Source organism: Neoarius graeffei, chromosome 7, assembly GCF_027579695.1.
Source record: "Neoarius graeffei isolate fNeoGra1 chromosome 7, fNeoGra1.pri, whole genome shotgun sequence".
NCBI classification, from domain to species: domain Eukaryota; kingdom Metazoa; phylum Chordata; class Actinopteri; order Siluriformes; family Ariidae; genus Neoarius; species Neoarius graeffei.
Genome location: NC_083575.1, coordinates 41,759,771 through 41,773,115, shown reverse-complemented (window position 1 = coordinate 41,773,115; position 13,345 = coordinate 41,759,771). Strand labels below are relative to the sequence as shown.

At 40.2% G+C, this 13,345-nt stretch overlaps 1 protein-coding gene across 4 annotated transcripts in view; it reads right to left on the bottom strand.

Annotated features, from left to right (window-relative positions):
* The window catches only part of atp10d (ATPase phospholipid transporting 10D), a 68,720-nt gene that overhangs the window by 23,107 nt on the left and 32,268 nt on the right, over positions 1–13,345 (bottom strand). For 3 of the 4 annotated variants that reach the window (XM_060925677.1, XM_060925678.1, XM_060925679.1), the window contains 6 exons: positions 7,552–7,756; positions 7,367–7,452; positions 4,368–4,474; positions 4,143–4,274; positions 3,618–3,730; positions 2,736–2,988 (listed from right to left, as the gene is read on the bottom strand). In XM_060925677.1, the coding sequence (XP_060781660.1) occupies positions 2,736–2,988; positions 3,618–3,730; positions 4,143–4,274; positions 4,368–4,474; positions 7,367–7,452; positions 7,552–7,756 (896 nt within the window). Of the gene's footprint in view, positions 1–2,735; positions 2,989–3,617; positions 3,731–4,142; positions 4,275–4,367; positions 4,475–5,089; positions 5,221–7,366; positions 7,453–7,551; positions 7,757–13,345 lie in introns of those variants that run through there. The other variant, XM_060925680.1, reaches the window with a different exon arrangement.

Genomic DNA, 13,345 nt, shown 5'->3' with positions numbered 1-13,345 from the left:
AGAGGCCATTGCAACCACTCTTGCCTGCCGAGTCTGGCATTGGTCTATAGCACCGGTTCCCGCTGTGACATCACCCACCCAGGGCTGGCTGGCTCAGCGGGACAGCTCGAATGCCAACTTTGCGGTCGATTTTAACTCTCAAAAATATATTTTTTTAAATTCCCAATGATGCAGCATACAAGAGTCAAGGAAGGAGATATTATTCACTCAAACGTATTTAAAAATAGAAGGTTTTGCAGATCTCCTTTAATATGGTCTTGTACTGTTGTAGCCCATCTTGCTCATGGTTCTTCATGCTGTGCTTTCAGAGATGATTTTCTATTCACCACAGTTATAAGGAGTGGTTACCTGAACTACAGTAGCCTTCCTGTCAGCTCAAACCAGTCTGACCATGCTCCTGTGACTTCTCTCACCCACAAGGCATTTCTACCCACAGAACAGTTGCTCACATTCTGTGTAAATTCTAGATGCAGCTGTGTGTGAACATCCCAGAAGGAGATCAGCAGTTTCTGAATTCAGTGTGTTTTTTTTTTTAAATATATGGTACATAGTAATGTGGTATTTTTGTATGATAGACATACATTAAAAAGGTGCTGACTAAAGTTGAATTCTGGGCAAAAATGTTCCATTTCTATTGCTGTTGGAGTTTCAAAATATTGCGCTGCTGCACACACTGTGTATCCTGTGTAAAATGTTTTGCCAAGATAAAAAGCGTCCTGCATTTTACAATTCCGGAGATTGTCGAAGCAAGCGAGCAGCAATATCATGTGACCACCGTGGGGTGTATTTGACCTACTTTTAACCAAAACAAGTTGGCATGGGCAAACATGGCGGACTCTGCTCTCCTGCCAGTTAAAAAGAAAAGGAAAGCCTGCCTAGTAAGTGCAACTGCAAGACAGAACAAGGTTAGATGACATTTTTCTGGACAGATAACTCAATTGTTCTAGCTAGTGCTTAGCTAGCTTAGCCTTAGAATGCATGGGCGCGACTCCACGGTAGCAAGTATGGAATTATCCACCTAATGTTTTGATCTTGCAGAGAAAGAAACGATAATGCAAAAGCAGTACCAGAGAAAAGATATATTCGTCTTTTGTTTCACATACCTATTCATGAACGTCAACCACAAATTACATACCTATGACTTGATACTCTCCGAGGTTATGCTAATTACTTAAAGCTCCTCGCGTTTGGCAGTTTCCTTAGGGCCATACGGTTTACCTGAAGAGGTACGATATTCCGTCCCAAAATGGAGGAAAGTGACCCACAGCACACCAAAATGATCACATCTTGTCTGCATGATAATTTTCTTGCGAGACAAAAGAAAATGCCATGGACAATTATTTTAAAAAATAAAATAAAATTTAAAAAAAGGGAGGGGGGATTTTAGAGGACTTTGCAATGAGCACCTTTAAGTAATTTTACCTATAAAACATTTAAAACACGTGTTGCCAGGCAAAACAAACCTCGCCTGACAGCACTTATTTTATACCAATATGTTGATAAAGGTAATATTTCTCAATCATCAGCTGTCAGGTTTTAGTCCTATGAAAATCAAATGACCTTGAGTTTGACATTTCAGTGTCATTCAAGGTCAAAGGTCATGGCAGCAACTGAAAGCCCATATGGCACTTTTTATGTGTTGATAATGCTAAACATCTGCCTATCATTAACCATTTTAAAGTTATAGTCCTTTGAAAACCCATGACCTTGAGTTTGATCTTTCAGAGTCACTCAAGGTCAAATATCATGGTGCCAAATGAAAGGCCATATGGGAGTTCCTATATGCTCAGAATAGTAAACAAATCGGTCCATTGGCAACCATTTGAGTTATAACGGAAAATGTTATTTTGACTGATGATCTTGACCCCCCCCCGACCACTATGGAGACTGTCCAAGCTACCCCATCACGCAGCATATGGTTGGGAGCAGAACTGAAAAGATGCACATTTTGGTTTGAAGTCAAAATGATGACTTTGAAGAAAGTTTTTGCAAAAAAAAAAAAAAAAAAAAAAAAAAAAAAGATTTTGACCTTTCTGGTGGCCTTGACCCAATTACCCCCAAAATTTAATCAGGTAATCTACAGACCATTGCCCACCTACCCTGAAAATTTGAAGTCAATTGGTGTAACCATCTAGACGCTAGATTGTTAACAGACAGATACACAAACAAACAAACAAACAAACAAACAAACAAACAAACAAACAAACAAACAAACAAACAAACAGCACTGATTACAATACCTTGCCCCATTTACTCTGTTGCAGGCGAGGCAATAATTTGATTTTTTTTTTTTTAACTTGCATGGCATATCATCCAGAAAATGCCTTTATCTAACAAATACCTGACTCCCATAGTTACACTTGCGGCACTTGTATTCAAAACTTCTTGTCCACTTGACAATCTGACTTACGTACAGTTACTCATCTACAAGCCACAGATCTCATTGTGTGGTTTTAAACTTTTCATAATGCCAATGGGCAGTAATGCAGAATGTTTGCTTTATTCCACAACATCTAAACTACTGATGTGTACATATGACTGCACCACAACAGTTCCTCGTCACTTTTAACCAGAAAGTGCATATTTAAAATGTTAAACAGTGATAGTACAAGTCAGCTGTAGGATAAACAAGCCAGTAAACAAAAAGCAGTTGAGGTAGTTTAGCAAGCTCCAACAAAACAATAGCCACAGGGACAAACACGTCTGTTGTTAAATCAGAAGGGGAGGAAACTCACCATGCTCATTATGAGGATATTCCTTGCCAGCAACAGTACACCGACGAAACAGCATGCGATTTTCTGTCAGGGTTCCTGTCTTATCTGAGAACAAGTACTGGATTTGTCCCAGGTCCTCAGTGATATTCAGTGCCCTGCACTGTATACCAGTATCCAGCCTGGCATCATACAGATCCAGATCATTCTGGATGAAATAGATCTGCCCTAATTTTACTATTTCTATAGATACGTATAGAGAAATGGGAATGAGAACCTGTAACACAGAGGCACAAATAGAGGAGCATGTGAGCAGGTGGGGAACCTGAGACTTCTGTTAAATTGAGTAAGTCCTGTTTCACACAGTGTGAGGAGTGGATCAGACATGCACGCAGAATACAACTGCACAGTGGACGTTTTCAAACAAGGAAATGATTATTACATTGTGTTGGTCATGATATAGTGGAATGAACTGAATAAAAATATTTAAAGATGGTTACAAGACATTAATTTTATTATTGACCTTTAATTTATCCTGCTCAGGACAGGAGGTAGGAATACACCCTAAAAATGACCCAGACCACTGCAGGCCACCATTCACACACACTCATTCACACCTTGGAAGCAATCTACCAAATCCACCTTCTAGAATGTTTTTGCAAGTGGGAAGAGAGAAAAAAAAAAAAAAGGAGATCCCAGAGAAAACCACACAATCAGTGGTGTGAAGACATTGATGTATAAAGAAATATAATTACAGATGATTACTTGAAGCATCCATAATTCAAAGCACAATATTTCCTGTAGCCTATGTGAGGGGGGTGTAAGAAGCAGATGAAGATTGGCAAATCAGTGCAAACAGGTGAATAAGAGGAAAGGGGTGATTGCAATGATGTTACAAATACACACCTGCAGAACAATGATCATAGTCCAAAACATGTAGAAGCCAGCAAGAGCTGGGTGTGTGCCATCAGAGATCATAAAGATCGGATCCTTCAGGCCGCTCAGCCACACACCATGGCCTGAATAACAGCAACATCAGCCATTATTTAACAATGTAGATTTCAAGATGTAACATCAACCTGAATAATCTGATCACACACTGTTGTTTTAGCTGATTCAGGGTATGTATTTGAGGTTTGTCTCGGTGTGTGTGTTTACTACATACTGAGGACCACAACACATTTTTAACCAACAGGGTTAGGATATTTTTGGGAAATGAGGACATTTCTGATGGTCCTCACGTCTTCAAAAGGGCTATTTGAAGGTCACGATTTCATTTTAGGGTTCAGGTTATAATGAGGTTAAGGTGAGAGTTAGGCATTTTGGTGTGATGCTTAAGGTTAGTGAAAACAGCTAGGGAACGCATTGCATCAGTATGTCCCCACAAAGACAGAAGTGCAAGAGTGAGTGTGTGCGCGCATGCGTTCCTACCCACAGCAGCAGTAAGGCACATGAGCAATAGTAAGACTACACTCCAAATAATGTCCATGTTGAGTCTGCGCTCCAGTTTACTTCGTTTATAGCGTGGGCCACTGTTATTTTGCATTGCTTTTGTCTCATGACCTGCACACACACAAAATACATTTCCCATTGTACATAAAGAAATATTCGTGTCCTTGTCAGCATAATGAATTGTGTTTATTTTATGTGCTGTACCTGCATAGACCACAATGCCAATCACAGTCTCAGTGTTCCTCACTGTACAGCTCCTCAGCAAGAGATTTTCATTATGTAACCCCACCCGTACTTTATCAGGGTGCTCCCTGATAAAACACACACACACACACACACACACACACACACACACACACACACACACACACAATTTGTTAAGAGAAAGCAGTCATACACATCCTCATCTTAACATATAAAGCCAACATAATCAATGATAAATCCCTTCACATGGTGAAAATTTGACATTTTCTTTTAAAGTTTTGAAAACTACAAGCCTTCCTGAACTCAAATATGTTTTCACATAAAATAGCCGTTGCTTTTAGCCAATTTGCAATTCATTTAATATGCATTTCATATGACCTACACATTATAATAAACACCATGAAATCTCTTTCTACCAACTTTTATTCATAGCCTACAGACTGCAAGTCCCATCCATCTAGTGGTCATTCTATGCTTAATAACTTCTTTCTTTACATAAAATTGGTAAAAACAACCTTTATCTATTGTAAGGAATCATATTTACATCATACACTCTTTTCTGAGTCTTTAGTATTAACCCCATTTCCAGAAAAGTTAGGATATTTTCCTAAATGCAATAAAAAAAATTTTTTTTTTTTAAATCTGTGATTTGTTAATTCATGTGAACCTTTATTTAACTTACAAAAAAGTACAAATTAAAGATTTTCAATAGTTTTACCAACCAACTTAATTGTATTTTGTAAATATCACTGAAGTTGGGCGGCATGGTAGTATAGTGGTTAGCACTGTTGCCTCACAGCAAGAAGGTTCTGGGTTTGAGCTCAGCAGCCGGCGAGGGCCTTTCTGTGTGGAATTTGCATGTTCTTGCAGTATCAGCATGGGTTTCCTCCGGGTGCTCCGGTTTCCCCCCACAGTCCAAAGACATGCAGGTTAGGTTAACGTGGGGCGGCCTTGGGCTGAAGTGCCCTTGAGCAAGGTACTTAACCCCTGACTGCTGCCTGGGTGCTGTAGTATGGCTGCCCACTGCTCTGGGTGTGTGCGCGCGCACATGTGTGTTCACTGCTTCAGATGGGTTAAATGCAGAGGATGAAATTCACTGTGCATGTGACATATAAAGGTCTCTTCTTTCTTCTTAAGTTAGAATTTGATGCCTGCAACACACTCAAAAAAAAAAGTTGGGACAGAGGCATTATTACCACTGTATTACATCACCTGTCCTTTTAATAACACTTTTTAATCGTATGGGAACTGAGGATACAAATTGTTGCAGTTTTGCAAATAGGAATTTTTGCCCATTCATACTTGATACAAGACTTTAGCTGCTCAACAGTCCGTGGTCGCCGTTGTCCGATTCTCCTTTTCATGACATGCCAAATGTTCTCAATAGGAGATCGATCTGGACTGGCAGCAGGCCAGTCAAGCACATGCACTCTCCATGAAGCCACACTGTTGTCGCCTATGTAGGAGGAGACCTGGCATTGTCCTGCTCAAATAAGCATGGACTTCCCGGGAAAAGACGTTGCCTTCATGAACATGTCTCTCTAAAATTCCAATATATGCCTCCACATCAAATGGTACCTTCACACACACAGCTCACCCATGCCGTGGGCACTGATGCATCCCCATACCATCACAGATGCTGGCTGTTGCACCCTTCTCTGATAAACTAGATGGTCGTGTTCACCTTTGGCACAGAGAACTCAACAAACGGTTTTCCTGAAAACAAGCCAAAATGTGGACTCGTGACCACAGCACATGCTTCCAATGTCTTTCAATTCAAACCCAGAGAACTTTCTGGATGCAGCAGTGGACTGTGTTAAGTGACAACAGTTTTCCAGACGTACTCACAAGCCCATGTAGCTATATTTGTCACATTAGCATGATGGTTTCTCAGGCACTGCCACCTGAGGGCTCAAAAGGTCACTCTCACACACACACACACACACACACACACACACACACACACGTGTTTTCTGACCTTGCCCTTTAGACACAGAGATGTCTCTGAATTCCCTGAACCTTTTCACAATATTACGTAGTGTAGATTTTGAAAGACCCAAAATCTTTCACTGAGGAGTATTCTTTTTAAATTGACCAACAATTCGGTCACAAATTTTGGAACAAAGGAGCGAGCCACGACCCATCCTTGCTCGCAAAGACTGAGCTTTTGGTGCGTGTTCCTTTTATACCCAAATCATGATACCTTCACCAATTAACCTGCTTATTGTGAAATATTCCAAAATGGTGTTACCCGAATATCCTATAAACTTTTCAGTTTTATTTTGCCTCTGTCCCAAATTTGAGTGCATTACAGGCATCAAATTCTAACTTTGTAATTTAATTATATTTTGTAAATAGTTAGTAAAACTATTGAAAATCTTTTCTTTGTACTTTTTTCAGTTAAGTAAAGGTTCACATGAATTAACAAACCACAGATTTTTGTTTTTATTGCATTTTGGAAAAATATACCAACTTTCCTGGAAATAGGGTTTATAGCTCACAATTTCTGTGATTTCAACTGTAATTATCTTAGCCTGTTTTAATATTAACACGAGATCACACACACACACACACACACACACACACACACACACACACACACACACTTCAAAAACGTTTTAAAAAACTTTGTCTGTCGACACCAGAGTGTATTAGCACTTTTTTCTCGTGTTATGAGCTATCAAAATAGTTGATCAAAGGGTGGCATTTATTCACTGTATGAGGAAGTTACACTTAACTAGCAAGGCTCTTAAAATCTCAAATATGCAGATTGACTTCCCACCCATTTTTATTAAACTGGTAAGATTAGGAAGTAAATAACATGCATTAAATATATTTATTTTTTAAAGAAAACAAACAGTTATAAGCAGCAAAGCACATTTTGGTAAAAACCCAATTGCTTTTTTTTTTTTTTGTCAGGATTCAGTCAAAGCAACATTTGATGGGCTTCCCCAGACTGCCACACTTCTCTGAAATTTTAGTAATTAATTCACACTCACATGTAGCCTCTAAAACGTCTCAGATCATCATTGGGGTTTTCACACTCAATGCGGCTACTGAAGTTCTCTGGAATAAATTCTGATTCCTGAGGTAGAAGCATGCGCACACAGTTATTTTGTACACATTTCTTTTGATATTTTGATTAAGTCATTACCATTAAAAAGGAGAGCAGATTATGGCTCACTTGTTGTGGCAGGCCTCTGACCACCTGTCTCTGTTTCAGGTTGGTTTCTCCATCCAAGTTAGCGGTCTCAATGTGACACACTCCATTTGGGTCAGAAGAGTGGAGCAGCACCATATCAGCAGGAATGATCTCATTACAGCACAAATGCACCACATCACCCACACACACATCAGCCCAGCGTCTCTCCACGTAGCACTGCTGTTTACTGCAACACAAAGAAATATATTTTTTACACACACACACACACACACACACACACACACACACACACACACACGAATGAATTCTCCAACAAACACTTCTGCCCAACCCCATGTGTGATGGCTGAAATCAATAAGCAAATCGTTTATTCTTTCATGTCAAAACTCACCCACTAATACAGAAACAGTAACCTGAATCCTGCCCATTATATCTGGATGTGATTAATGTTGGACTAGACTAAACTCTGTAGTTTAACTTGCAAGAGTGCAGTTCAATTTACAGGTGTACTCAAGTGAAAAAGTAAACCCTCCTTCAGTTATAGGCTTTTATTTAGCAGCACCTAAAATAACAGTTGGGTGGTCCTCACCAACTTCTACAAAAACTACTAACCTCATGTGACAATTTTGAAAAATAATTTAAATATGTAGCTATTCCCCCCGGCCAAAAATAAACCAACATTCAGAAGCCAGAATTTTTATTTATTTATTTGGGGGGGGGGATTACGAACACCCTTCCTACTTCCATAGACAGAGTAATTAGCACCCAGGTGTTACTAATGAAATGCACGAGATTATTTCATTATCAAAAGATGTGTGACTATATCTATAAAAGCAACCCTTTGTCATTGTGGTGTTCAGGAGCATTCAGGTGTGTGTCTACATCATACTAAGCAGAAAGGAGAGTAGTCATGACCTCACAGAAGCAATTGTTGCTGCTCATCAATCTGGGAAGGGTTATAAGGCCATCTCCAAACAATTTGAAATTCACTATTCTACAGTGAGAAGGACTGTTTACAAATAGAGAGCCTTCAAGACCGTTGCCAATCTTCCCAGGAGTGGGTGTCCCGGCAAATTCAGTCCAAGGTCAGAGGCGGGTTTTCCAAAAGCATAGTAGCACAAAGATAGTCATTAAATAGTAGAGCGAGCATCACAATGAACACCCTCTCTCCTAGTTAAGCTGCTCTTAGCGTTAAGAGGCTTTTGGGAAACCCACACCTAACCGTTTAATGTTCAGAGATATAACAAAGAAAAATTAGAGTTACATCAAACTACAGGTATCTGTAAGCACATGAAATGTTTATGTTCATGACAGCACAATCAGAAAAAGACTGAACAAGTACTGTTTTCATAGAAGGGTGGCCAGGAAAAAAGTCTCTCCTCTCTAAAAAGAACATGTAGCAAGACTTGTGTGCGCGCAAAACTGCATATGAAAAAACAAACACAAACGTTCCAGAACAATACCTTTTGGACTGAGGAGACCAAAGTGAAGATGTTTAGTAAATCATGCACAGCACCATATTTGGGTGAAAACCAAAACACAACATATATATCACTACAAAACACCCCATACAACCTGTTAAGCAGTGATGATTTGGGCTTGTTTTGCAGAAACAGGGCCTGGGAAACTTGCAGTCATTGAGACAATGATTAACTCAACGTTATTCTAGAATATTCCTGCGACAAATGTGAGGCCATCTGTCTAGCTACTTAAGCTGGGTCACGCAACAGGACAATGATCCCAAGCACACCAACAAATTGACATCTGAATGGCTAAAGAAGATAAAATGAAGGTGTTCGATTCTGATACCTAAAAACATAGAATTAAAGGACGGACGGAGGAAGAATTGTATTATAAATACACTGAGTGCAGAATTATTAGGCAAGTGAGTATTTTGACCACAACATCCTTTTAATGCATGTTGTCCCACTCCAAGCTGTTTAGGCTTGAAAGCCTACTACCAATTAAGTATATCAGGTGCTGTGCATCTGTGTAATGAGAGGGGGTGTGGTCTAATGACATCAACACCCTATATCAGGTGTGCATAATTATTAGGCAACCTCTTTTCCTCTGGCAAAATGGGTCAGAAGAGAGATCTGACAGACTTTGAAAAGTCTAAAATTGTGAGATGTCTTGCAGACAGATGCAGCACGCTTGAAATTGCGAAGATGTTGAAACGTGATCACCGAACAATCAAGCGTTTCATTGCAAATAGTCAACAGGGTCGAAAGAAGCGTGTGGGGAAAAAAAGGCGCAAAATAACTGCACATGATCTGCGGAAAATCAAGCGTGAAGCTAACAAGCAGCCATTAGCATCCAGTTCTGCCATATTCCAGAGTTGCAACATTCCTGGAGTGTCAAAGAGTACAAGGTGTGCAATACTGAGGGACATGGCCAAGGTAAGGAAGGCTGAAAAACGACCACCACTGAGTAAGGCACACAAGATAAAATGTCAAGACTGGGCCAAGAAATATCTTAAGACTGATTTTTCTAAGGTGCTGTGGTCTGATGAGATGAGAGTGACTCTTGATGGGCCAGATGGATGGGCCTGTGGCTGGATCAGTAATGGGCACAGAGCTCCACTCCGACTCAGATGCCAGCAAGGTGGAGGTGGAGTACTGCTATGGGCTGGTATCATCAAAGACGAGCTTGTTGGACCTTTTCGAGTTGAGGATGGACTCAAACTCAACTCCCAGACCTACTGCCAGTTCCTGGAAGAAACCTTCTTCAAACAGTGGTATAGGAAAAAGTCAGCATCTTTCAAGAAGAACCTGATTTTCATGCAGGATAATGCTCCATCTCATGCATCCAAATACTCCACTGCGTGGCTAGCCAGTAAAGGTCTGAAAGGTGAAAAAATAATGACCTGGCCCCCTTGTTCACCTGACCTAAACCCCATAGAGAACCTGTGGTCCATTATAAAACGTGAGGTCTACAAAGAGGGAAAACAGTACACCTCTCTGAACAGCGTCTGGGAGGCCGTGGTTGCTGCTGCACACAATGTTGGTCGTGAACAGATAAAGAAATTGACAGAATCTATGGATGGAAGGCTTTTGAGTGTCCTCATGAAGAAGGGTGGCTATATTGGTCACTGATTTGTTTTTGTTTTGTGTTTGAATGTCAGATATGTTTATTTGCAAATCTGGAGTTGTCATATCCGTGTACCTGGTGAAAATAAATAAGTGAAATGGCTACATATTTGTTTTTTATTAAGTTGCCTAATAATTCTGCACAGTGAAAGTTACCTGAACACATACATATTCTCCTAAAATGGCCAAAACTAAAAACGCCCCACTCTAACTTCCATACATATTCAGCTTTGATATTTATGAGTCTTTTTGGTTGATTGAGAACATAGTTGTTGTTCAATAATAAAACTAATCCTCAAAAATACAACTTGCCTAATAATTCTGCACTCAGTGTAGACATTCAAGTACAATTAAAAATAGTAAGAGAATAGAAAATAAGCTAAAATAGACTAAGAGATAAAATACAAGAACAAGTAGTTACAATGCAGAGCAAGGAATTAATCAAAAGCCTCAAATTTGATTTAATAAACGGCAGCAGTAAAGTATTCAGCCTTGATTTAAAAGAACTGAAAAATGCAGCAGATACAAAGTACTTTTGTATTTATTAATGTGGAAAATATGCTCAGCATAACATGCATTTGTCACAAAAATACATGCATGTATTTATCATTTTGAAAACCCACCAGCCGACTGATCTGGCCTGTTTTAATTGTGCGACAGTAATGACATAACAGCGTGGTGGAGTAGTGTCCGAAAGCATTTTTTCATTTTACCAATCAGCTCACTATATACAGTGGTGCTTGAAAGTTTGTGAAACCTTTAGAATTTTCTATATTTCTGCATAAATAGGACCTAAAACATAAGATTTTCACACAAGTCCTAAAAGTAGATAAAAAGAACCCAGTTAAACAAAGGAGACAAAAATATTATACTTGGTCATTGATTTATTGAGGAAAATTATCCAAGATTATGTATCTGTGAGTGGCAAAAGTACATGAACCTCTAGGATTAGCAATTAACTTGAAGGTGAAATTAGAGTCAGGAGTTTACAATCAATGGGATGACAATCAGGTGTGAGTGGACACCCTGTTTTATTTAAAGAACAGGGATCTATCAAAATCTGATCTTCACAACACGTTTGTGGAAGTGCATCATGGCACGAACAAAGGAGGAGATTTCTGAGGACCTAAGAAAAAGAGTTGTTGATGCTCATCAGGCTGGAAGAGGTTACAAAAACATCTCTAAAGAGTTTGGACTCCGCCAATCCACAATCAGACAGATTGTGTACAAATGGAGAAAATTCAAGACCACTGTTACCCTCCCCAGGAGTGGTTGACCAACAAAGATCACTCCAAGAGCAAGGTGTGTAATAGTCGGCGAGGTCACAAGGGACCCCAGGGTAACTTCTCAGCAACTGAAGGCCCCTCTCACATTAGCCAATGTTAAATGTTCATGAGCCCACCATCAGGAAAACACTGAACAACAATTGTGTGCATGGCAGGGCTGCAAGGAGAAAGCCACTGCTTTCCAAAAAGAACATTGCTCCTCATCTGCAGTTTCCTAAAGATCATGTGGACAAGCCAGAAGACTATTGGAAAAATGTTCTGTGGATGGAGGAGACCAAAATAGAACTATTTGGTTTAAATGAGAAGCGTTATGTTGGGAGAAAGGAAAACACTGCATTCCAGCATAAGAACCTTATCCCATCTGTGAAACATGGTGGTGGTAATATCATGGTTTGGGCCTGTTTTGCTGCATCTGGGCCAGGACGGCTTGCCATCATTGATGGAACAATTAATTCTGAATTATACCAGTGAATTCGAAAGGAAAACGTCAGGACATCTGTCCATGAACTGAATCTCAAGAGAAGGTGGGTCATGCAGCAAGACAACGACCCTAAGCACACAAGTCGTTCTACCAAAGAACGGTTAAAGAAGAATAAAAGTTAAATGTTTTGGAATGGCCAAGTCGAAGTCCTGACCTTAATCCAATCAATGTTGTGGAAGGATCTGAAGTGAGCAGTTCATGTGAGGAAACCCACCAACATCCCAGAGTTGAAGCTGTTCTGTATGGAGGAATGGGCTAAAAATTCCTCCAAGCCGGTGTGCAGGACTGATCAACAGTTACCAGAAATGTTAAATTTAGTTGCAGTTATTGCTGCACAAGGGGGTGGGGGGGGGGGTGTCACACCAGATACTAAAATCAAGCGTTTACATACTTTTGCCACTCACAGATATGTAATATTGGATCATTTTCCTCAACAAATAAATCTCATCTCATCATCTCTAGCCGCTTTATCCTGTTCTACAGGGTCACAGGCAAGCTGGAGCCTATCCCAGCTGACTACAGGCGAAAGGCAGGGCACACCCTGGACAAGTCGCCAGGTCATCACAGGGCTGACACATAGATACAGACAACCATTCACACTCACATTCACACCTACGGTCAATTTAGGCCAAGTTTACATTAGACTGTATCTGTCTCGTTTTCTTCATGGATGCACTGTCCGTTTACATTAAACCGCCTGGAAACGCCGGGAAACGGGAATCCGCCAGGGTCCACGTATTCAATCCAGATCGTGTCAGCTCTGGTGCTGTGTAAACATTGAGATACGCGGATACGCTGTGCTGAGCTCTAGCTGGCGTCGTCATTGGACAACGTCACTGTGACATCCACCTTCCTGATTCGCTGGCGTTGGTCATGTGACACGACTGCTGAAAAACGGCGCGGACTTCCGCCTTGTATCACCTTTCATTAAAGAGTATAAAAGTATGAAAATACTGCAA